We start from the raw sequence: 27269 nt of genomic DNA, 5'->3' as shown, positions 1-27269 counted from the left end.
GGAAACAGGCTCTTCCAATTGAAAGCAAGCTCTGGAAAATGGAAAGGGTGATGGATGTATAGAATGGACTCCCAGTGGAGGTAGTGGAGACAAGGACTATATCTGAACCAGTAGTGCATCGAGTGTGGGGCACTGAAGATGGTCACCCCCAGATGCAGGCAGCAAGTGGGTGCACAGAGCAGTCACGCAGCTATCGGCTCTGTCATTTCCCTGCCCCCTCTGATGTTACTTCCTGTTCTGGGGCAGGGGACCGGCGGAGCTGACAGCTGTGCAACTGCTCTGTGCACCCCCAGGTGGTAAGGTGATGTGCCGGGGGGGGGGGGGGGTGATATGCTGGGGGAGGTGTAGTGGTGACCCACTGTAATGGAAGATATAAAGGATTGCTTTTCAACCCTGCTTTGATCGATAATGAACTCTGAAATCTTCTGTCTTTGACCAAAAGTAACTTTCCTTGTAAATACAAAAACAAGTTGGAAGATAAGAATTAATTTGGTATGCAAAGGGGAGGATGGTTCTTGTTTTCGGAAGTTCAGCTTGGCCACCTGGACTTGGAAAATATGTGACCATGTTCCCACAGTATGGCTTGTTTACCTATTCTCAAGCGTTCTGTAATTTTCCTTAGCTTTGAACGAGTTCTGAGCCTAATAAAAAGGGGGAGGGGCTTGTTACAGCAGAGTGGGGGCTCATCTGTGAGTGGACGTGCTGCGCAGAGGATCCGTTCCTGGTCCAAGAAGTTTCTGGCTCTCGCTGTGAACCGCCCCCCCCAGCTGATGTTAAGAGCCTGGATGATGTAAGGACCAGTGATGACTGTATGTATAGTGTATTATTGCTTCTTTTCCTGGTCTAAGAACTCTTAGCATTGCTTAGATGCAGAGACCAGTGATGTAATGATTGTTTATATAGCTAATCATTGTGAGCTAATCATTGTGTTTATATAGCTAATCATTGTATATACCTTAATCATTGTAGAATTTAGCACCTCTAATAAAGGTTTCATTTATCTAACACGAATCCAAAAGAATCCACGGTAATTATTGAGTAGTCTGTGTCAGTGAGACAGGCTGTAAATCCATAGCAGTACACCCACCCCGGGTGGCAGACAACCTAGGTAAACCACTGATCTGAATTCAAAAAAGTATGAGGCATGCAGAGAAGATCTCCAAGGGAAAAGAAGGGATTGAAGAGCTAAGTGGTTCGTATGGATGGACTGAACAGACTATATGGTTTTAATCTGTTTGTAAGTTTCTATTAGTGGCTATATACACCCAGAGAGGAAAAATAACGCCAGCTCAATGCTGGCATTATTTTCCAGGTATAATGCAAATTGCAAAGTTAAACACAATCTGTGCTATTAATTTTGCAAAATAATGAGGTGCTTTGCATTCATTTGCATTTCATTATTATGCAGGTTGCCTTGTGGTAAAATAACATGCCATGAAAGGGGGTTGACAAAAAATTCTGTGTCATTCCTTTAACATGTGTTAGTAACGGCTTCTTTCAGGTATTACTGTAGAAATAGCAAACCTGACTCTATACAGATACATTATCTGTTTAAAGTTAGAACTGCATTTTCAACAATCTGACTGTGCCTGTAAAGATATACAGTTAATATGTTTGTATATTTTTATGCAATTTCTGGACTGCTAAACTTTTGCATATGAATTTTTATAATCATTTCTAAGATGATGTGATAGAAATGTACCTCTGGATTATTTTTATGATACAATTCACTCTACTTAATATTGGTTGTTTGACATTTGTACTTCTCCCACCCCCACCCCTTTCTACAACAGTTACTTTTTAACAGAAGCACATAAGATTAGGATTTATCCATTTTTACTACACTATTCTGGGATAAAATTCACTATTATCTTTCTTAGAAACGGTTTCTCAATTTGGAGCCTGGAAAATATTGCCAAAATTTGTTAACTGAAGTTCTAAATTCAAATGAAAAACAACGAGAGAGGAAAAAGAAAACCAAATATAAAAACTAATTTTCTAGAGCTTGAACAGACATCAAGTACAACACCAGCTGCCATATTTGTACCTACTTTGTAGGGCTGCAGGTATGCAAGGCCTTCAAATGAGGCTTCCAGGTAGCAATGGAAACCGATTTCTCATCAGCCGCATAACTACGCCATACACACTACGTGCAGGATATATAATAAAAAAAAAAAAAAGGAAAAACAAGGCAGAAGGGAGCGGGGGGTAAAACAAAATTGAAAAGCAGATTAGTAAACAGTACAAGTCATGGCTTTATTCATCATTCATAGCACTGATACATGCCTGAGAGGTGGAAGAATACTTTCATAATATCGCCAGGTGGCTGTCAGGTATGTTCGACTGGAGTCGGTGGAATAAAACCGCCAAGCAGCCTGGTATGAGGGGAAAATAAGAAAGCACAAGGGAACCAACAAAGCATGAAATGAAGGTAGCAGCATATCAATTATGGAAAGTTTGAACTTTGCTCCTACCATTACCTGTCGGGCCAGCTAAATAAATGTATACAAATATGGCTGCTACAAACAAAGCACATGTCTGACACGGAACCATTGCATCATTGACATATCACCTTTCAACATGAAGTAATACAACAGGTTAAAGACGGTTCTTGTTAATGGGTACGGTTATGTCAACAGTTCACAGATTTTGAAGTCAATGATATCTAAACATTGCATGCAGTGCTGGATTGCATGAAACAAGAAGCCGGATAAAAACAGTTAATCATCACCATAACACTGAGATGAAAAATAACTGGTGGAAAAACAGTTAGTGTGGAAGAAAGCTGGACACAACAGGCAAAGGATTATTTGCTGCCTGTTATACTTTGATGGTGAGTTGTTGGAACTGTATTATGTTAGTTGAATAAGAAATCATTGTTACTTAAAATATGCATTCTTCATCTCGTTAAACAGTGCAAAACGAATGGCCCAATTTCACATAAAGTATATGAGAAAAAGTATGTACATGTGGGGGGTATTTTTATAAAAGAATGCCTCTGTCCAGTAGCAAAAAGGTGCCTGTTGAAACTTATTTTATCAAGGGTACGTAGGTGCCTATGGGGTTCTTTTAGTAAAGTGTGCTAAGTTTTTGCACTTACCCCCAGATTCTATATATGGTGCTCAAAAATTGGCACCCAACTTTGCATGCACATCAGAGATGTGCATGTAAATAAATTGAATAATGAGTATTGGAACATCAATAATTGGGTGTTAGCAACTATATTATTGATGTTAATTGTCATTTCAAAAAATGTGAGGGTGCAACTTGCTGTGTGCTATTCTATAAAGTATGGTGCCAGGGGTGGCCCAAGGCAGGATGCCGCCTGAGACAGGGCTGAGATGCAGCTTCCCCCTGGGCCACAGTTTGGCATCTGCTCCCTTCCTTCCTCTACCCCCTTCCTTGAGTTTACCTTCTTTTCCCATTTTCCAAAAGGTGGCAACAATTCTATACATTGCCCTGCCGCTGGCACCAGCCTCTTCTCTACTGCGGCCCGCCTTTGAGGAAAAAGGAAGTTACATCAGAGAGGCGGGCTACAGTAAAGATGGCAGTGCCGGTGGCAGGGTAGTGTATGGGAATTGCTGCTGCTGTCTTTTGAAAAATAGGAAAAGAAGGTAAACTCAGGGATGGGGGTGGTGGAAGGAAGGGGGAGATGCCACCCCAGGAAGAGTACCGCGTGAGGCCCTAGCCTCAGGGGCCTAATGGTAGGGCCGCCACTGAATGGCGCCTAACTTCATTTGCATGGATCTGAAGAGGGGGCACATCAGGGGTGTTCCAAATAGTTGCAAGTGGATCTTTCAGAATTTGCCCTAAGTGTGCCTAACTTGGGCGCCGGCATGTACACCTGGTTTCAGCAGGCATAAAGTCCAGTGCCTACAGGTTCTTTTTCTGAAATAGTGAAAGTCTACTTTATTAGTCTCATTTGTCTTTGAGCAGAATTTAAAAGCAATTATGAGACTCTATTTTTGAAATCAACACTCCCAGTTTTGTGGGCAACGAATATGGATATATCCAGATGTCACCAAATGAACACAGGAAAGAAGAAAAGGATTCCTGGCAATGAGAGGAGAAGAAGTTAAAAAACTGGAGGCCTCTTTTATTTTGGCCTGTCCATGCAAGTGACAAATATGTTATACAGTCTGTGCTTTTTGCACCAGATCAACTAAGAGCCTTTTTGAACCTGAAGAACATCTCTAATGGGAATGTGTAATGTGAGATTTAGCCGATGTAAATTTATACTGCGGGCTTAACGCTAGGTCTTTTCTTGATGTTTATATTCCTTTCTACTCTTTAAATTTGTTTTTCACTCCCCCCCACCATGTATTGTGGTCTAAGGAATGGATAAGAATGTAGTACTGTTTATACCTTTATTCTTTGTAGCAAGTGTTTATACTTGGAATATTTGTTTGAAATTCTATAAATAAATAAATAAAAAGGTTCAGCATAGAATTGGTGCTAGGTGCGATTGTATAAAGTGCGTGCAACCTTTATAGAATCACGCTCGGCGTCGATATTTTTGGTATAGAATTCCCTTTTTATTCTGTTTTAATTTTTGCTGTTAATGTATGCTAAGTGCAAAGGCTGGGCGGTAATTATTGCGAGTATGGCCAACATGACCTCAGCAATTATCACACTGAAAACTGCACTAGTGCAAGTAAACTTGGTCGCAATAAGCATGGATACACTTATCACCTCATGTTACCCATCTTGAGTATGAGACATCAATGGTAGTATATTCTTTCCATGTATTTTATTGATTTTACTGTTGGTGCTGTATGTATTTGCTTTGTATGTTTTTTTCTAAGCTTTGATTTAAGCGGTCTATAAATATGTCAAACAAATAAATAAATCGTGCTATAAAATCAAATGAGTTTAGGAACTCAGTTTTTTATATTGCAGGTCCCTCTTATTGGAATGGATTACCTCTCAGGATGAGAAAGATTCAGGATGTAAAAGAGTTTAAAAAATAATTGAAAACTTCTTTTTTTGCAAGCGTTCGGGAGGGGGGAGGGGGAATGATTTTGATGTGTATTTTGTAAGACTATTTTTATGTTATGTTAATGATTATTATTTTTGTAGTGTTTGTGATCCAACAAGAACTTTGGACTGTGCAGAATATAAACTTTTAAAATAAATAAATAAATTAAACCTTTGCTAACTACAAAAGTGACGGTTAGCATGCCCTAAGTACAGAGTGCTGTTGTATGTAGTTCACAGCTATACTCCATCCATGACCCACCTAGTTCCCGCCTCCTATCCCAACATGCAGTTGATGTGTGTGAATTAGCATGCACAGACTGCCATGCCACCGCGGTAACAGTTGGCGCGTGCTAATTTACGCAGTAATAGCTTAGCACACTTTAGTGAAAGACTCGCTATGTTTCTTGATAATAAAAAGCTCTCGGGACCAGCCTCAATAGTGCACAAAAGCCAATGCAAACATCTGTTCCAAGGTTGGTGCAAATTTTATAAAATATATATGTGCATCACAGCTCCACGTCCACTCTGTCGAAACTACACCCCCCAGGAATGCCTGTGTGCAGCATGCATACATGTACACACAGGAACAGCTGCACAATCTTACATAAGACCTTTTTTTTGGAATGTAGAACTGGCTTTTCATGCAGAAAAAGCTGTTATAAAATTACCCCCGTACTGCACACATGTGGTAACACACATTATAAGAATCAGACCAAGTTAGAAACGTGTTAGCAGTAGCAGCAATCATCAAGGCTTCAACCCCAGTTACATCTGCACAACTTCATAAACATTCATAATTCAATTACCTTACCAACATAAAATAAATCTTTCATTCCCCAGCCTTTTACCAGTCCAAGCATGAAGAGAGTGAATTAAAAATGTGTGTTTACTTTTGTAGGTTAATTGAATTAAGATAGCATATTAAAGATCAGCCAGTGCATTACTGCTGTACACAGTATTTTCAATTATGCTGACATGAACAGGTTGCTAAACTGGCAGCTTTCAGAACAATTTTAATTCAGACTCTGATTCAATACTACCAGGAGTTTCACCAAGTGATAACTGTAAACATTTTGGTTATTCTGGGGTCCTTTTACCAAGCTGCGGGAAAAAGGGCCCTGCGCTAGCAGCGGGGGCCGTTTTTCCTGCATGCCAGGGCCCTTTTTAGTGAAGCAGGTAAAAAAAGCCCCCCCCCCCAGACACACATGACCATGCAGCGGGGAGCCCTTACCACCACCCAACGACTTGGTGATAAGGGCTCCCATGCTAATCTGGTGCTAACCGGGCAGTACGCGTGGTGATGCCCAATTACTGCTGGGTTACTGCCATGCAAGCCATTTTGGGGGGTTTTTCTTTTTCTCCCGGAAATGTCTCATGCTCAGGGCAGGACTACTAGTCCCAGAAGAGCGAGCGGGCTTACCGCCGCTCTGTAAAAGGGCTCCTCTATTTGGCATCAACCTTCAGAAAGCATGATCTCCTTTTTTAATTACAGCCATAGTTATTTCATATCTTTGTAGGTTGTGATACCTTTCACATATCAATATTAGGCTAACACAAAGATGATGTAGGATATGAACGCTCAAGACTATACAGTCTATATCCTTGATCAATACAGATATGATTAAACCCCAGCCTGAACTGTATAGGATTCAGGAAAACAGCACTGACCACCTTCCTCCTAATGCTATATAGTGCACCGGTTCGGCATATAACTTCAGTGCTACAGTTGCAGTTATGCATCACAACGGTGGTGAAATGGCAGTTATATGCATAAGCACACTTAAATGCTATTCTATAACTTAGTGCCTAAGGGGCTGATTTACGAAGCAGTGGTAAGCTCAACGCGGGCTTACCGCTCGCTAAAAGGGAAGTGCCGCCAGGCTACTGCAGCAGCCTGGCAGTAACTCCCTCCCCTGCCATTTCCGGTGCTGCAAAAATATTTCAGTTTGTATAGCGCCGGTGTGTACCCAGCAGTAATCAGGCTGTGCTGCGTGCTACCTGGTTACCACCAGGTTAGAGCAGGATCCCTTACCGCCACCTCCCCCCCTGAAACGGCCGCACAACAAGTGCTTCACTTGCCACATGGCCATTTCTTGAAAAAACAAAGACCTGCCTTTTAACCGCTGCGGTAAAAAGGGACCTCGGCGCACGTCAAAAACACACAGCAACACCCATGCAGGCCCCCCTTTTGCCGCAGTTTCGTAAAAGGACCCCTCGGTGCTCTAATGTATAACTACAACAGGGTGTTCATATGGAAGGGGCATGGACGGACATGCCCATGCGTATTTTATATAATATTGTCAGTTGCATACGCATGGTACCGCGTTTAGGGGTCGTTTTACTAAGTAGCAGTAAAAAGTGGCCTGCGGTAGTTTGGACGTGTGAAATTGGCATGCACTGGGCCATTTTCTACCACAGCTGGGGGAAAAGGGCTTTTTTAACGGGGCAGTAAATAGCCATGCACTAAAATTAAAAGTGGCATGTGGCTATTTACTGGTAGAGCCCTTACCGCCACCCATTGACCTAGCAGTAAGGGCTCACATGTTACTCATGCAATAATCAACAGCACGTGCTCTCAGAGGAAATAAGCCAGAGTACAATAAGCCACCCTTCTACACATCTTCAAAGCCTCTAAGGAGCATTCCAATTATATCCTCATCAAATGAAATCACATGATGTGATACCCACCAGCAAGCTTTCTCAGGTATAGCCCCTACACTATGGATCTCACTTCCAGAGGGCCAATGCCTAATTAAGGACTATCTCTTTCAAGAAGCAGGCAAAAGCCTGGCTTTTCGCCAAAGCCTTTAATGGCCATGGCAACTGACCAGTCAGACACTCATCCACATCAGGGCTACCTTGCTACTCAAACTCTACCTAAGACCAGTTGTGCATACCTTATACTTACAAATTTACCCTCAATCTAACCACCCACTTTAATTTACCCCCAAACCCACACTGAGGTATGTTGGATAACTGGGAAGTGAGATCGTCCCTGTTTATCGGTAGTCCTATTGGATGAAAAGATCCAGGTGGTTGACAGTTTTTAGTATTTAGGAGTGCTGATTGACTTTTGATGATCAGGTAAGGGCTTCAGTTTGCCGGGGGGGGGGGGGGGGGGGTATGCAACCCTCTAAAAATTAAGTGCAGTATGGAATTATATGGACGAACAGGCATTTGTGATTTTATTGCATGTGCTGTTTATGTCACAATTTGACTATGCGAATGTGGTATTGGTTGGAATTGCTCAGTCGAACTTGTGTAAGTTACAGACCTTGCAGAATACTGCAGTGCGTCTACTGGGCAGAGCCCAAAAGTTTGATTACATGACTCCTTTATATATTTACTATCATTGGTTGCCGGTGTTTTTCAGGGTATCATTTAATCTGATGGTACTTACCCACAGAGCTTACTATGAAGAACTTCCCCTGCTGCTTGTTAACTTAATACAAACTTATATCCCAGTCAGACTCTTAGATAGGTTATTGTTGTGGATCCCCCCCAGTGACTCGCTCCCACCTAATGATAATAGAAAGCGTGCCTATTTTTATCTGGTGCCCTATTTAGAGAATGCACTTCTTTTGGTGATGCATAGGGAACAATCTTTAAGATGATTTAAGCAATTATTGAAAGCACACTATTCTACTCTTGTTTTTGGTATACTTCTACCCGAGGCTGACCGAGATTAAGTTCTGGGTAACTTATTAGTTGTGATTTATTTATTTCATTTGTTTGAGTGGATTGTTTGCTTTTATCTTTTCTATCTGAGTATCATAGTTCTGTGTTGGTGTTTTATGTTCTATGTGATTTTAATATTGTACACTACTGTGATCTTTTTTGTAAAAAGCCAAGCGGTATAGTACGTTTAATAAACTGTAACTTTAACCTTTGTCTTACCCATCGTGTCTATTTGTCCCAACTACACATGTCCCCTCTGCTGCCTATTAAGATGCTTCATTGTATTGTCCTGCCATGCCATCGTATCATATTTCTGCTATATGAATGTTCTACTTTACTATTTTAATGTGTACGTTACTGATACCATATCAAATTATCGCTATCATTTAGATTTAAATATGCCTATTTCCAAATTTACCTCACTTTTCTGATAGGATAGTATAATTATACTGTTACTATTAAGCAAGACATAATTTGGGGGGAAACGACCCAGAATTCAGTTCTGCCATTTCTTTTCATACTGCTTTGCTTTCCAGGGGTGTTCTGCTCTAGCCCTTCCTTTCCAGACAGCCTGCAGGAAAGGGGGGAAGGAGATGAGCTTGGAGTAGTGCAGACAGCAGTTGCTCTGCTTCCTAATCCAACTCTTATATTCCCCGTTGCTCCTGCCCCTGGTCAACCTCCCTGCCTTTCACAGTTTATCTACAAATTAAGCCATGCTATTATGTAAATTGCCTATGTCAAGCCACACCTGCTGTATATTGCTTTCAGTGAATCTTTTCATAGAGGTGGGTTAATAAATTTGAATAAATAACTTAAATAAAGAAATGTGCAGCTTTCTGTGGGTATTTTTTTCCCAGGACAATTTTCAAAGGGGAATTATGCTTACACTTTTCCTTCAAAAACTGATGTGAACACCTTGGGTTAAATTTCTTGCGGATATTCCCTTTATGTTGGCAGGTATAAGAAACATTTACCCACATAAATACTAGTGCAGCTGTGTAAGAGGCCTCTTTACTTGGATACACAGAAAAATGTAGGTAAATAAAGACCATCGGCCTTATTTTCGAAAGTGATGGGCACCCATATTTTGACCCAAATCGGGAGATGGGCGCCCATCTCGCAAAGGCGCCCAAATCGGTATAATCGAAAGCCGATTTTGGGCGTCTTCAACTGCACTCTGTCACGGGAATGAACAAAATTGATGGGGGCGTGTTGGAGGCGTGGTGAAGGCGAGACTGGGGCGTGTTTATCGGCCGAGAAGAGATGGGTGCCTTCAGCCGATAATCGAAAAAAAGGGCGGCATAAGCGAGAATTTGGGTCGCTTTTGCTGGACCCTTTTTTTTTTTTTCACGACCCAAGTCCCAAAAAAGTGCCCCAACTGGCCAGATGACCACCGGAGGGAATCAGGGATGACCTCCCCTGACTCCCCCAGTGGTCACTAACCCCCTCCCACCCTCAAAAAAACTTTAAAAACTTTTTTTGACAGCCTGTATGCGAGCCTCAAATGTCATACCCAGCTCTCTGACAGCAGTATGCAGGTCCCTGGATCAGTTGTTAGTGGGTGCAGTGGACGTCAGGCAGGCAGACCCAGGCCCATCCCCCCCCCCCCACCTGTTCCACTTGTGCTGGTTAATGTTGAGCCCTCCACCCCCCCCCCAAAACCCACTGTACCCACATGTAGGTGCCCCCCTGCACCCCTTAGGGCTATGGTAATGGTGTAGACTTGTGGGCAGTGGGTTTTGGGGGGATTTGGGGGGCTCAGCACACAAGGGAAGGGTGCTATGCACCTGGGAGCTATTTAAAATTTTTTTTTTAATTTGTAAAAGTGCCCCCTAGGGTGCCCAGTTGGTGTCCTGGCATGTGAGGGGGACCAGTGCACTATGAATCCTGGCCCCTCCCACGACCCAATGCCTTGGATTTGTTCGCTTTTGAGCTGGGCGCCTTCGGTTTCCATTATCACTGAAAACCAATGGCGCCCAGCTCAAAAATGCCCAAGTCCTAGGCATTTGCCCCGCACAACCCGTATTATCGAAAAAAAAGATGGGTGCCCATCTTTTTTCAAAAATACGATTTGTCCCGCCCCTTTGCATGGGCGCCCATGGAGAGGGGCACCCACTTTCGATTATGCCCCTCCATATGTCCTATCCATGCAATCTACTTTCCTTATCACTTTAGAGACACCATGTACTTGTCTCAAGCTCTCTTGAATTCAGATACTGTTTTTGTCTCCACTACTTCCACTGTAAAGCCATTGCACGAATTCAGCACCCTTTCCATGAAGAAGTATTTCCTCGGGTTACTTCTGAGTCTATCCCCTTTCACCTTCATCCTATGCCCCCTTATTCCAGGGCTTCCTTTCAATTGAAAGAGACTCACCTCCTGTGCATTTATGCCGCATAAGTATTTAAATGTCTCTATCATAAATCCCCTTTCCTGCATTTCTTCCAGAGAATACATACTGAGATCGTTAAGTCTGTACCAATATGCTTTACGATGAAGACCACTGACCATTTTAGTAGCCACCCTCTGGCCTGACTCCATCCTGTTTACGTCTTTTTGAAGGTGTGGGCTCCAGAATTGTACACAATATTCTAAATGAGGTCTCACCAGAGTCTTATACAGAGGAACATTACCTCCTTTTTCCTACTGGCCATTTTTCTCTCTTTGCACTCAAGTATCCTGTTACATTGCACCATCGCCTTTTCTACCTGTTTGGCCACATTAAGATCATTAAGTGCTGACGTGCGCTTATAGCGGATAAAAAGGCCTACTGTATAATGCGTTAAAGAATTTTGGGGTAGTTTGCCTTGTTCTGCCCCCATTTGCCTGGAAGCTGGTTGCTTGTTATTTATGTATACATATATAGAGAAATAGATATAGATATATATATATATATATATTAGGAATTGTTTATACCAGCTTACATGATCTGTAATTAGATGGCACTGTGCCCTTGAACTTCAAATCCCTGTAATTTTGTACTTCCCTGTAATAGGCTCTTTCAGAGCACATGTCCAGTTCCATGTGTCTTATGGGACTCTTTCTATTGGCTTGCCTTGTTCTCTGTGCATGCTGGGCTAGTTACCCCCCTTCTCTTCCTATCAGGTCTGTAAGAGTTGGTCTGCAGCATTCTCCTCTGCGAACTGAAGCTGCTTATGCTGTATGACCCTCTTGAAGCTACTGTGATTTCAAAAGTGTAAAAGTATAATCAGTGTCTCTACTCAGCATGTTGCTGAATTACTCCCAGCTTCTTTCTTACATGGAGAGAGAAAGCTGGTGGAGAACAGACTTCCAGTTTCCAAGGCAAAAGCTCTTGTCCTGCAAATCTGAACTGTAATTTATTTTTCCTTGTTTGATTACTGCATTAAAGAAGATTTGGGGTCAAGAGTTCTGTCTTCTCATGGTGATGTTCTATACTCTGGTTTAAGCTGCATGCTAACCACACCCTATGGAAGGGCAGGACAGTAAAATCTTGAAAGTTGCAGTAAAGGTTTGTGGGTCTCAGTGAAAATCTTGGGATTCTTCAATTGACTTCAGTTTAATAAAGTCTCAGTGCATTTACTCAAAGCATCAATTGTATAGCCATTATGCAAAACCTTGAATTTTCCAACATGTAAAAGTCCACAGGGGCAGATCACTATATAAATCACGCCTTCTGATTTGCAAGTGGAAAAATGTGTTAGTTCATAAGTCTCACCTGTCTGTGGATGTTTAAACACCTTAGTCTTGTTATTCACTCAACAAGTTGAACAATTGCCATAAGGATAATATCTCATAACCTGTATGCTCATAGTGGTGTGGGCAACAGGGAATACAGATGGTACTAGCACATCTTTTAGGTTCTTTTGACTTTGCATAATGGCTATTTGTAGTGAGTGGAAATCTATGTAGCAAGCAGTTTGATGTGTATTTGAGGGAACACACTAATATCTGCCATTAGCAATCCTGTGTTTTGAAGATATTTCTGACCCCTGACAAAGGCAGTGTGCCGAAACTTGGCCAAGTTGGGTCAATACATAATAAAATTGCATGTGGCAAATCCATGAAAGTCAGGAACCAGGCAGTGGTCTAGGCGTGCAGTGAGCAGGCAAGGTCAGGAACAAGGCAGGGCAGGACAGGACCAAACAGGCAGGAATGCTGGACCAAGGCAACACACACTGAAGTCTTCAGGATTACAGGAAGCCTGTTGCCAAGGCACTGGTTGAGTGGATGGAACTTCCTTATATACTTAGGCAGGATGCGACATCATAGGTCAGCGCCATCTAGCAGGGTTAAAAAAAGAAGTGCAGAGTTCCAGGAAGTAGAACAGATTCTTCAGAAATGGAAGGCTGCTGGAGACTATGAAAGGATACTGGAAACAGGTGAGGGGCATGACATAACCCCCTCAGCTAAGTCCCCTCCCCAGTCCCTTGGGCTTGGGCTTAAGGGGAGAGAGGTGATAAAAATGTTTGATAAGTGCAGGGGCATGAACATTTACAGCACGTTTCCATGTATTATCCTAAGGCCCAAAGCCCTTTCAAGCAAAGAGATAGTGTAGTCTCCCCTTAATCCTCTTAGCATCCAGAAACATCGTGAACCTCAAAATTTGGCTCAGCTGCAATCACTGGTGTGGGTGGTAGAGTTTCCTGAGGTGCATCTCCCAACAAAACGACTAGCTTAAGTAGAGACACATCAAAGTCATTATGGATGCACATAGAAGGGGGAAGCTGCAACAAATAAGTGACTGGGCCCATCTGATATAGTACTAAAAGGAGTCCAATGAACCTGGATGAGAACTTCTGCGATGGCACCTTAATACCTGGGGTATTTGGTGTTGAATCACACCTTCTCCATGGAGTGAAATATTGGAGCTGGTCATCGTTTGCAATTGGCCTGTTATCCTCATATACAGAACTGCCTTGCTGTAGCTGCCTTAAGAAACATGGAAGTAATTAAACTCTGGAATTCATTGCCAGAGAATGTAGTAATAACAGAGAGCAAGCTCTCTCTTGACTTACTTCATTGCAGAAAACTCTAAGAAGGAAACCAGAGACAAAACATTCATTCAAAACATGCTGGATAATGGCCATGCAGAGCTAGCTCCACCATTAAAAAACAATGAAGAACGTTGGTACTTATCTATCTTTGGTGTGCATCACCCAGAAAAACCAGGCCAGATCTGTATTGTGTTCAGTTCCAGGAATCTCACTCAACAATGTGCTGCTTTCTGGGTCTGACATGATCAACAGCTTATTAGGAGTCTTGTTTCACTTCAGGAGGAACCCATCACCATAACAGCAGATTTCCAGCAAATGTACACACAGACTACAGAAACAACTTGAGATTCCTGTGGTACCATAGCAATAACATAAACCAGTGGATTGTGGAACATAGAATGAGAGTTCATGTCTTTGGTAACAGCCCATCACCTACAGTAACAACATATGGGCTTAGAAGAACTGCCCTAGAAGGAGAAAGAAAGTATGGTACAGATGACAGAAAGAGACTTTTATATTGATTGTGGTTTAAAGTCATCACCTACTATAGGAGAAACTATTGACTTGTTAAAGAGAACAGAAGCAATGCTGGCAAAGGCCAGTTTGAGTCTTCATAAAATCACCTCCAACAGTCCAGAAGTAATGAGAGCATTTCCTGCAGAGGATCTTGCCAAAGATTTAAAGGATTTGGATCTAAGAGTAGACACCCCTCCACTTCAGAGAAGCCTTGGATTACAAAGAGATGATTTTACCTTTCAAGACTCCACCCAAGAGAAACCATATATATGCAGAGGTGTGTTGTCCACAGTCAATAGTCTGTATGATCCACTGGGATTTATGGCTCCAGTCACCATTCAAGGAAACAACCTACTAAGGGAGCCTTCCCAAAGTACTGATGAGTGGCCACCACCACTGCCACCAGAAATGCAACTAGAATGGCAGAAATGGAAAGATTCTGTAAAGACTCTTAAATAACTGCACATCTCACAAACTTAGATCCCTGCACCACTTGGTACAAAGGGATCTGCATCTTCTCAGATGCTTCTAAAAAAGCCATAGCTGCAGTGGCTTACTTGAAAGCTACAGATGCAGATATGCTATCTCATGGGGATTCATCTTTGGTATAGCCAAGTTAGCACCACAACCCAATCGTACCATTCGGCAGTTAGAATTGTGTAGAGCAGCGCAGGCAGTAAAGGTAGCAGAGATGATACTAAGTGAAATGGACATTCAAATAGTCAGTTTTTATACCAACAGTAAAGTCATCCTAGGTTGCATCTATAATCGAACCAGGAGATTTTACGTGTATGTCAGCAACAGAGTTGAGTGTATATGGAAGTCAACATGACCAGAACAGTGACATTACATGCCAACTAAACAAAACCCAGTAGACTGTGCCACTAGAGCTGTGCCAGTGTCTCATCTAATGAAAACCACATGGTTATCAGGACCAGATTTCCTTCTAAAACCTGGCCACATATCCCCAGCTATGGAGAACTCATTTGAGCTAATAGACCTTGATTCTGACGCAGAGCTCTATCCAGAGATGACCATTCTTGCCATCAACATTGTGTCTTCAATTTATCAACCAGCTGATGAAAGATCAGACACCTCTCTCTGTCTGTGCATATCAGCCTCTCACCCCCAAGCACATACAGCTGCTTTGGATTTCAGTTCCCAAGTGCATCACTCTTCATTTCTTTGCATTTTTAACTGTCGAACATTAAGACTATTCTATTTTTTTTAGATTACTACTCATGTTGTCCATTTCCTCTAGGGCATCCACTTTGTTGCAAATCTATGTGTTATCCACAGGAAGACAAACTTTTCCTTCTAACTCTTCTGCAATGTTGCTCACAAATGTAGTGAAGAGAATCAGACCCAGTACTGATCCTTGAGGTTCTCCACTTACTCACCTTTGATTCCTCAGAGTGAATTCCATTTAGCAACACCGTCTGTCATCTGTCAGTCACCTTGGGGGGGGGGGGGGCTTGGAGGTGATGCGCCGGGGGGATGGCGCTGTCATGCTGCACCCAGCTTGCGTGTTCAATAGCACACTTTATAAAGATAAGTGTTTGTGTGCATTTTATGAAACTATAACGATGATGTTTCATGAGGAATGACATATAACTAATGTCCTTTTGTTTCAAGCATAATATGAAAAACACAAAAAAAAGAATATTTTTTCACGGGGGTTTTTCTAGTCTATGATGACTTCTTGTGCATGCAACAAAAGTCTTGTATACTTGTTGCCGTACTAGTTGAGACTTTCCCCCCTTTTTTTCAATATAGACACTATAACACTGCTAGTTCAGTTTTTTAAATGTAAACTTAGACACATAAGTGCTAGTATTCTAGATATTTATGTGGGCTCCTAGATTACAGAATTGCCCTTTTAGGGAGTGATTTTATAACAGGCTAGCTATGTAAAATATACAAAATGATGCCTATTTTATGAATATTTATTAAACTAAGGTTTAAATAGACATCTGCTTGGTATTTCCGAGTAGACATCTTATTATAAAATTATCTCTCTATGCATAAGTTCACCCGGTGTTTGAAGAGGTAGAGCTGGGGACGGACTTGCACTTATGCACAATGGACTAGATTCAATAAATGGTGCTCAAAATTTGATGCCAAAAAATTAGGCCCTGATCACTGTTCTATAGAGGGTGGTCCAGGATGGGAGCCCTTTATAGAATAGTGTGTAGCACCGGAAGCCACACTAAACTTTACACCAACTGAAACCTGGTGTAAAACCCGGTGCGTAGGTTCTGTGCAGATCCCCTGAATTCTAGAATACTGAATTCTAGAATACTGTGTGCATCTTTAGTGAATGCCCCTGATCCACCCATGTCCCTCCCATAGCTATGCCCCCCATTCAGTTGCATGATAAAAGATTTGCGTGTGGATCTTTATAGAATATTGTTTAGTGAGAGGCGCACACAAATCCTAATTGGAACCAATTAACTGCAATAATTGGTTGTTAGCACCCAATTGTTGGTAGTTATTGGCACATTACTCAATTAAAATGCACACACAACTTGGGTGTGTGCCCAAATTTGAGAGCCCAAGTTTGGGCGCCATCCCCAGGAATCTGTATACTGCAACTTAAGTTACGTGCATAAATCAAGTCATATTCTGGATTTGTGTGCACAACTTAATTAGTTAACAAGCTAATCAGTGCCAGTAAGTGCCATTTAACAAGCAATTATTGACACTAATTGACATTAATTGGAATTTATATGCAGAACTGTCTAAGTGTATTCTATAACGTGATGCATGTAAATTCTAAGTCACGTTGTTGAAATGGAGGCGTGGTCATTGGCGTAGAATGGGTAGGTCTTGGGTGTTTCTAACATCTATGCACATGGCTATAGAATACACCTGGTCCGTATGTAATTAAGGCATCGGCACTACCACGTTTTACTTGGCATAATTGCCTGTGACTAAATTTAATCATGCGGACGGGCGTATTCTATAAACTGCACAGAAATTTAGGCATATTTAATTTTGGCACTGATGTTTTTAGGCGTCAAATATAGAATCTAGTCCCATATACAGAACCCAGAGTAATAGGTTTTCAGAACTAGTCTTAATACTACACAAATTCTCTTACAACTGTGTACACCAATATTTCCTCTAAGCTGTATGAGAGTCCTCCACCTATGTTCCTGCCAGTGGGAGGTGTTGTCTCAGGATCACATTTTCAATAGCAAGGAACAGGCAGGTTCCCTGGAGTCCTGCAGAGCTTGGCTGTGCCTTGCTATTGAAAGTGTGATCCTGAAACAGCACCTTCCACTGGTAGCAACATAGGTGGAGGACTCTCACAGCTTAGAGGAAACACTGGTGTACACTTGCTCTGAAGAAGGCATAAATGTGCGCATGTATTCTAGGCATGTACACGTGTTCTTTATATGTCCCGCTAGTGGCTGAAGTGTATGTGCCTAAAGATGTATGAGCTATTATGACGTTTCCTTGATGCAGTGTATACGAAACATGGTGCTATGTCAGACAAGGAAATGTAATGGTCTAGAAATGGATGGACAACTATTGTTATATTCTGTACATGAGATAAGTACTTTTTTGGGATTGATTTGAAGATATTTGAAGATATTCGCTATGAGAAAATTGACTTACAAGGATTTAAGGTGCATTGCCAAAGTTTATACTTTGAGTTCCACTATCAGATGCTCCACAAAAGTTTATTATAGGAGAACTATATATTATATCTACTTTATTAAATATATATATACATTGCAATTCCACCCCAGCTCTGCCCAAACTATGCCGTCATGAATGCCTACATATACATTGGTAGGTTTGTTCTTGTGATGCACCTACTTTTTTTCCATATATACTACATATAATTTTAGAACATCCATTTTCCATGTGGGATTACCTGGTGGGAGGGGGGGGGGGGATAATTTTAAAGCTACCCACACAGATAAAAATTATACATCTACTTTTCCCTGTGATGGATTTTCAGAGAGAATGAACATATGTATCTTTACTTTGAAAAATGATCTCAGGAAAGGTATGTGCTTATGTTTCACCTACTATTTGGAATGCTCAAAGTTTCTGGATTACAATACACACAGACACCCTAATTCAGAGGTTTTCAACCCAGTCCTCAGGGCACACCCAACCAGTCGGGGATTTCAGGATATCCCCATTGAATTCTATAAAAGTTGCCAAAAATTTTGTGCACAAATTTGGGCGTTTGCCCAGTTTGCTTGCACAATTTAATTGAATAATGAGCTAATTAGCACCAATAACTGGTTTTCAACAAGCAATTACTGGTACTAATTAGATTTAATTGGAATTTACATACATAAATGGGAGGTGCGGATATGGGAGGGTCATGAGAAGAACAGGGGCATTCCTAGTATTTACACACATAGTTATAGAATACGAGGGATATGCGACCAAATTAGGAACATACATTTGCACCACATTTCAGTTAGTACAAATGGAGGGGCATAATTGAACGGGGGCACCCATCTGTAAGGGCGCCCATCTCTAATGAGGGCCCTGTAAAGCGGCGTACCCGACCGTATTATCGAAACAAGATGGGCGGCCATCTTTTGTTTCGATAATACGGTCGAGGCCGCCCTTAGATAATACATTTGGGCCGCCCTTAGAGATGGCCGACATTGGTTTTCGCCGATAATGGAAACTAATGGCGGCCATCTCAAAACCGGTCAAATCCAAGCCATTAGGTCATGGGAGGAGCCAGCATTTGTAGTGCACTGGTCCCCCTCACATGCCAGGACTCCAACCGGGCACCCTAGGGGGCACTGCAGTGGACTTCAGAAATTGCTCCCAGGTGCATAGCTCCCTTATGTGTGCTGAGCCCCCCCAAAACCCACTCCCCACAACTGTACAACACTACCATAGCCCTTAAAGGGTAATGGGGGGCACCTAGATGTGGGTACAGTGGGTTTCGGGTGGGTTTTGGAGGGCTCCCATTTACCACCACAAGTGTAACAGGTGGGGGGGGGGTGGGTCTGGGTCCGCCTGCCTGAAGTGCACTGCAGTACCCACTAAAACCTGCTCCAGGGACCTGCATAGTGCTGTGATGGAGCTGGGTATGACATTTGAGGCTGGCATAGAGGCTTTTTTATTTTGGGTGGGAGGGGGTTGGTGACCACTGGGGAAGTAAGGGGAGGTGATCCCTAATTCCCTCCGGTGGTCATCCGGTCAGTTCGGGCACCTTTTCAAGGCTTGGTCGTGAACAAAAAGGGACCAAGTAAAGTCGGCCAAATGCTCATCAGGGCCGCCCTTCTTTTTTCCATTATCAGCTTAGGACAGCCATCTCTTAACCATGCCCCCGTCCCACCTTCGGGACACTGCCGCCACGCCCCCTTGAACTTTGGCCGGCCCTGCGATGGAAAGCAGTTGAAGCAGGCCAAAATCGGCTTTCGATTATACTGATTTGGCCGGCCTTAGGAGAAGGCCGGCCATCTCCTGATTTGTGTCGGAAGATGGCCGCCCTTCTCCTTCGAAAATAAGCAGGATGGTTACAGCTAAAGTTAGGAGTGAGTCCCAGGTGTAAGCGTTATTCTTGAAACCGCGCCTAACTTGAAGCACAGCTTATAGAATAGCGCTTTTCTCAGCATCAGTTTTTTTGGTGCCATATATAGAATTCACCCCATAGGGTCAAATTTATGTTAAGTGCAAACCTTTCTTCAGCCCTGTCCTCTCAGTAATGAATCTTCAAACTTATGCATATATGGGGTAAGTACTTATTTTATCTCTATTTTATAAAGACAACAAGCACCTAAGTGCCTTTATAAGGTAGGGTCCCAGATCCAGCACCAAAAGCGCCAGTGCTCATGTTTACACCTGCTCCAAGGATGATGTAAATGTGTGCATGTTCTTTATGCATATATGGCCAAATTCTATATATGGCACCTAAAAAATCTGCGCAGAAAACATTTCCGATTATTCTAGATTTATTCACTGAGAAGCCCCATATCAATATTCTAGATTTAGGCGTGGTATATAGAATATGCTGAGCTGATTTCCTAGTGCCTAAAACTAAGTGCCTCCATTTACACCAATGAAAATATGGTGTAAATCCCAGCGCGTAGATTTAAGCGCAGAGGGCCATATTCTATAATAATGTGTGTAAATTTCAGAGCACCCACAAAATGGCCTTGACTCTTTTTGTCTACGCGCATTAGAAGTTAGGCGCAATGTGTTACAGAATACGCGTAGCGAGCTGTACACGTAAATTCTAATTATTGCCAATTAGTGCTCATTATTGCTTCTTAAGTGCTGTTATCAACACTGATGAGCTTGTTAAGACAATTAAGTTAATTGCGTTGTTATAGAATGCACCTGGATTTTGGCACAGATATCTAGGCGCGCTATATAGAATCCGGGGGGATAGTTTATAAAATATGCATGTTCCATCCAAACTACTCCCCCCTATAGAACACCTGCAAGTATAAGTAGGCTTCATTTTGTCGGACTTTCTGTATGTAAAACTCTATTACACGCAGCAAAATCTTCATAAAATTGCCCCCATACAGGATATAAATATGTACATTTAAAAGGGCCATTTCTGCATGTAAAGTACTTCATTAGCCATATTAACGCCTTTGGAAATGATGCTGTTAAGAAGCAAGTTACTTGATTGTTATTTTTGTAATATTGCAAAATATTTTGAGGGAGGGTGAATGATATTAATTAAGAAATGTTGTTTGACATCCTCCACATAAACAGTTACCAACGTCATTTTTAGTGCAATCTCACCTTCATACGTACCTGGATTAAACATGCGGCTGGATTTCTTCTTTTCTCAAAGTGTTTCTGTCGATGCTGTTCTTGTACTTTTAATGCAAACCCTGAGCCAAGAATGCCCTAGAGTACAATAATACAAGTGTTTTCTTTAGAAAATAATATAGCAAACATTGAAATAAACAATGGTATAAAAATTACTATGTAAATGGTGTAGCCTGAAGGATTTCCCAGCAGGCACTATTTCATATGTGTTTATGTAACAAAATACCACAAATGCCCCTTTTGTAAGAAGTTGTCATGAATCTGTCACAGTTCCAACTAGTTAGTAAGATGAATGAGACAGTTCTTTGCTTCTAATTCTTCTAGCTCAATCAAAATCAGCCTGAGATCTGATGCCATATGCCTTCATTCTCACCACCTGGGGATTCTACCCCCCCCCCCCTCATTTTATATCCTCCTGCCCAACACACATACTGTAGTTGAGTCATTGTGACTTAATGCAGTGCGGCTCCTTTCAGAACCTGATAATTATGAGCCTCTTTGTCAAACTATACTTTTTGTCTACTGCATTGGGCGAATCTCAACCCCCTTCCTCATTACAGGGCTATGAGCACTGCTTTTGTAGCATACCCAGCCCTGGATAACTTGGGAAGTGAAATCTTGACCTGGGAACTGAACTGGGATCTTATGAATAGATATGCACAGCACTTGACTCGACACGGGCCGTGTTTTGGCTACAAAGCCCACATCAGGAGTTTGAGTTCAGCTTCTGCAGCTTACACTTCTACAGCAGAGGCATGTGGGCAAGACTCCTCTGGGAACAAGTATAGAGAGAGAAAAGCAGAAATACCAAGACAATGTTCTGAAGTACATCAACTGACAATGGGATAATGGTGGAGGGGGACCCATCAGAGCATCTACTGAAAATGTGATGGGAGAAATGTAAACGTAAGAAAAAAAAAATTTACTAAGCCATGTTCTAGGCGTGATAGCGTTTTTAACGTGCGTTGATAGTGTAGGTGCCTACAATATCCCTATAGGCACCTATATGGTTAGTGCACAGGTAATTGTAGGTGCGTTAAAAACACTAACGCACCTTAGTAAACAGGGCCCTTTGAATATAATTTTTTTTAATTGTTTTGATGTTTAAATTAATTACTGTTCAAAGACAATGGTTATGTTGTATTTCTGTGATAAATACAGTATGCAGAATTTTAAAATATTGAATGCAGAATTCTTTTTAAAAATGTTTTGTGCATAAATCTAGGATACTACACATAAATCACAGTGCTACAATTCAAGTTATTATGTCTACAAATAATAATATTTTCCAGTTCAGTCTACTATTTACCTTATAATCTAATTGGATCTGTTATTGTGCAGGGAAAAGTGTAACATTATAAAATTAAGTTGAAGTCACTATAATACAGTTATAGTTACTTGATAACTATAGTTATGAGAACTCAAAGTTGGATTAGTAGCTATGGGATCAATATTCAAAAGATTTATCCTGCTAAAACCAGATTTTAGCAAGATAAATGTAGCCAGATAAACGTCTGCTCCTCTAACAGACTATCCTGCTTATTTTCGAACGAGAAGGCTGGCCATCTCCCAACACAAATCGGCAGATGGCCGGCCTTCTCCTAAAGCCGGCCAAATCGGTATAATCAAAAGCCAATTTTGGCCGGCTTCAACTGCTTTCCGTCGCAGGGCCAGCCAAAGTTCAAGGGGGCGTGTCGGCAGGGTAGCGAAGGCGGGACAGGGGCATGGTTAAGAGATGGCTGGCCTTGGCCGATAACGGAAAAAAGAAAGCCGGCCCTGACGAGCATTTGGCCGACTTTACTTGGTCCCTTTTTGTTCACGACCAAGCCTTAAAAAGGTACACGAACTGACCAGATGACCACCGGAGGGAATGGGGGATGACCTCCCCTTACTCCCCCAGTGGTCACCAACCCCCTCCCACCCAAAAAAAAAATTAAAAACATTTTTATGCCAGCCTCAAATGTCATACTCAGGTCCCTGGAGCAGTTTTAATGGGTGCAGTGCACTTCAGGCAGGCGGACCCAGGCCCATCCCCCCCTACCTGTTAACCTTGTGGTGGTAAATGGGAGCCCTCCAAAACCCCCTCAAAACCCACTGTACCCACATGTAGGTGCCCCCCTTCACCCCTTAGGGCTATGGTAGTGTTGTACAGTTGTGGGTAGTGGGTTTTGGGGGTTCAGCACCCAAGGTAAGGGAGCTATGTACCTGGGAGCAATTTGTGAAGTCCACTGCAGTGCCCCCTAGGGTGCCCGGTTGGTGTCCTGGCATGTCAGGGGGACCAGTGCACTACGAATGCTGGCTCCTCCAACGACCAAATGGCTTGGATTTGGTCGTTTCTGAGATGGGCGTTCTCGGTTTCCATTATTGCTGAAAACCGGGGACGACCATCTCTAAGAACGACCTAAATGTGGAGATTTGGGCGCACCTGACCGTATTATCAAAACGAAAGATGGACGCCCATCTTGTTTCGATAATACGGGTTTCCCCACCCCTTTGCGAGGACGTCCTCAGGAAAACCTGGGCGCCCTGTTCGATTATGCCCCTCTTAGTGTACTAAGGGGGTCTTTTACAACGGCGTGGTAGTGTTTTTAGCGGACGCTAAACGCTAGAGACACCCATAGGAATATATGGGTGTCTCTAGCATTTAGCGCACACTTATTTTTAGCATATGCTAAAAACTCTAGTGCGCCTTTTTAAAAGGACCCCATAAATTAGTACTTACCACAGGATGCTTGTGCATGTCCCACAGTATGCCATCTTAAGCTGCATTAGGTCCACATTACCACCTAATGCTGCTTAGTAAAAGTTGGTACCTGAGGCAAAATGACTTTCTCAAGATCACATGGAGCATCAATAGAAGCTACATTCAAACTCTAGCTTTCTTCACTTTTAGCCCACTGCTCTGTTAGGCTATACTTCTATTCCTTTTCCTTTTACAATCCTACCTTTATCCCCCTTCCACCACAGAAATAAATCCATTTGAGACAAAGAAGAGAACAGTGTAGTATTAGCAGAGAGAAAGAGAATGACAGCTAAGGAACAAGAAAGCTAATATTTCACAGAAATGTAATAATACCATGACTCTATTTTACAGTTTTGAAAACAGCTGGAGCAGCAACTGCAAGTCACCCCAAACCATTCATATTAACAACACAAAAAACTGTCCAGAGATGATCCAACTGCAAGATCAGATTTTTTTTCAACTTTGACGAGAGAACAGCGTCAGAAATTTAAACCTGAATTATGGAGCTTTCTGCATCCAGAGAACTGTGAGAGGACTCTGTTGGAAGATCCCTGCAGCTTTTTATTCCATTTCAGATTCGATTAGCTTTCGTTTTCAGAAAGGTACTCACAGCAGGTAAGGCAAAGAAAGAAATTCCAAGCAGAGCGAACCCTGCAGAGAGCAACCTTCCAAGCCAAGTATGAGGTGTTTTGTCACCATAGCCAATCGTTGTTAATGTAATCTAAAAATAGACAAAGACATGGAAGTATAAGGTATAACAGTCATACATCATTGAAACAAATCTGACAAGTCATGAGCTGCCCTTACAGGTTTGTTCTCTAATCATTAGCTTATAGGATCACTCATGGTTTAAAAAATAGAATACTCAAAATCAAATTTACCTCTCTATTGGACTAATTAAATATACCAGCTTTTGAGAGAGACACTCATCTCATGAAGTCAATGCAAATAAAAATCACAAAGGGGTCCTTTTACTAAGGTGCACTGAAAAATGGCTCGCGGGTTTTGGTCGTGCGCCGATCCATTTTTCAGCACGCGAAAAATGGCTGGCAGTAAGGTCTCAGACCCAAAATAGACGTGCGGCAATTTTCATTTTCCTGCATGTTCATTTTGGGTCTGAGACCTTACTGCCAGCCATTGACCTAGCGGTAAAGTCTCATGCGGTAACCGGGCGGTAATGACCTGCGCGCGTCCGCTAAGTGTGTCCGAAAATAAAAATTATTTTCCAGACGTGCATATTGGACGTGCACCAAAAATGAAATTACAGCAAGAGCCATGCGGTAACTCCATCTTGGCATGCGTTGGGCGCACGTAGATGCTTATATAGCTTAGTAAAAGGGCCCCAAAATGATCTGAAAAGGGGGGGGGGGCATAGCTCTCAAAAGCTAGTCACCAATATATTGTTTGGATAACAAAAAAGGATATCATCTATCACTTTTTAGCAGATCTGTATGTAATAATAATAAATAAAGGTAAACTGCATTGATTGCAACACAGAAAGGCAGTAGATGAAATCCCATTATCCTTACTCTCATCCTTTACTTTTGCATACCCACAAATATATATTTGCACCTCTTTTTCTGTATAGCTGAAAATAATTTAGTAGTGCGGAATAGTCACAGTGACAACACTTGGGTGGAATCTTATCTGTCTATCTGATTCTGGGGTCCTTTCACTAAAGGGTATTAAGCCCTAATGGGCCAGATTCTATAAATGGCGCCTAAAAACTCTGCGCGGAACTAAGCATATTCTATGAGATTTAGGCATGGTGTATGGAATACGCTTAGTTGATACCGTAGTGCCTAAATCCACATGCATACATTTATGCTAATAAAAACCTGGTGGAAATCCCTGCATGTAGATTTTAGCGAATTGACCCGTATTCTGTAATTACACGTGGAAATTTTTGAACGCCCACAAAACGCCCATAAATACACCCACAAACACGCCCCCTATAAGATACAAGCACTTATTTTGAACTGCGTGCTTTGCAATTTAAGTGCAGTTCTTTATAGAATACGCTTAGCGATTTCCATGCATAAATTGTAACTATTGCTAATTAGTGTTTGCTATTGCTTGTTAAATGCTATTAAAAACGCTGATTCCCTTGTTACACCAATTAAGTTACGAGTGTATCTCTGCGCTGAATCTAGGCACCATATATAGAATCTGAGGGAATATACAAAATAGACTACCACAAAACGCACTGAAGGATTTTGTGATATTTTGCTTGTTAGTGCTTACAAACTTGCACATTAGCTATTTAAAAACATTTTTTTTTGGGGGGGGGGGGGAAGGAGGTGTGTCATTGGTAGAGAATGGGCATGAAAGTGTTAACTAGCTGCTGAGTTGTTACGGGAGATCCTAGTGCCACCTAAATAGGAGGAGTGCGCCAAAAAATGGCCTGCACTAGTGTAGACATGTGTATTGGACATGCACAGGTCCATTTTTCAGCGCACCTGCAAAAAAGGCCTTTTTTTGGCCGAAAATGGATGTGCGGCAAAATAAAAATTGATGTGTGTCCATTTTGGGCCTGAGACCGTACCACCACCCATTGACCTACTGGTAAGGTCTCACGTGTTAGGCGGGTGGTAATGGTCTACGTGTGTACAATGCTGATTACTGCCCGGTTACCGCCGCGTGCTGGAAAATTTCCGTTGAGCTTAGTGGATGCGCATAAAAAATGAAATTACCACAAAGGCCACGCAGTAACCGGGCGGTAATGCCAAATTGACACATGTTGGGCACGCGTAGGCGCCTACGCGGCTTAGTAAGAGGGTCCCTTAACATTTTACAGATAACATGCGCTAATGTGAACATTAGAGCACAACCTGTAAAACAAATTATTAGAAATGCCTTAATTTGTACTGTGCTGAATCTGGGCTTAGTACTCGGGAAAGTCCCATATTAAGAGGCAGGGACAGATCGAGATCAGGTGTGCAGATGGAGTATTGCACCATACTTTATGTCATGGGCTTGTCTTGATGGGCAGACTGAATTTTTGTTTTATGTTTTTAATAATTAGTGAAAAATGTTTTAATTCATATTTAACTTTATTTATATTTATACATTTTGGGGACCTTTTAATAAGATGTGCTAAACTGTAATGCACTGAGGGGCTCTTTTACAAAGCGGCAGTAAGCCCAACACGGGCTTATGGCATGCTAATGTGGAACTACCACTGACCCAATACGAGCACTGGCTGTAGTTCCAACCCCAGCGTGTGCCATTTTCCGTGCTGGGAAAAGTCACCCCCTACGTTTTAGCATGGCACTAACCAGGGGCGTAGCTACGTGGGGTCACGGGGGCATGGGCCCCCACAGATTACGCCCTGGCCCCCTCTACATTTGACCCCCCCTGCCCCGTCCCGCCCCACCACTGCATCAGGTACCTTGTTTGCTGGCGGGGGTCCCCAAACCCCGCCAGCCGAAGAGTCTTCTTCAGCGCCGGTCGACTCTGGCGCCTTCGTTGTGTGATCATTTGTTTCTGACTCCTTACGTCCTGCACCGTACATGTAGCCCCGTGCAGAAATATATTTTTGTAGTGCCGGATATGACGACGCGCTAGGGGTGGGAATTACCTCCGGGCTGCTGTGGTAG

General features: G+C 42.3%; 1 protein-coding gene across 1 annotated transcript in view; it reads right to left on the bottom strand.

The window, feature by feature from the left end:
• KCNQ5 (potassium voltage-gated channel subfamily Q member 5) overlaps window positions 1-27269 on the bottom strand; it is an 846390-nt gene that overhangs the window by 166809 nt on the left and 652312 nt on the right. Inside the window, 3 exon segments of the mRNA XM_030199036.1 lie at window positions 2052-2146; window positions 20910-21005; window positions 24281-24391. Of these exon segments, the coding sequence (XP_030054896.1) occupies window positions 2052-2146; window positions 20910-21005; window positions 24281-24391 (302 nt within the window).

Source organism: Microcaecilia unicolor, chromosome 3 (assembly GCF_901765095.1).
Source record: "Microcaecilia unicolor chromosome 3, aMicUni1.1, whole genome shotgun sequence".
In the NCBI taxonomy this organism is placed as follows: domain Eukaryota; kingdom Metazoa; phylum Chordata; class Amphibia; order Gymnophiona; family Siphonopidae; genus Microcaecilia; species Microcaecilia unicolor.
The sequence above is the reverse complement of the archived record's forward strand: the minus strand, read 5'-3'. Positions and strand labels throughout refer to the sequence as shown.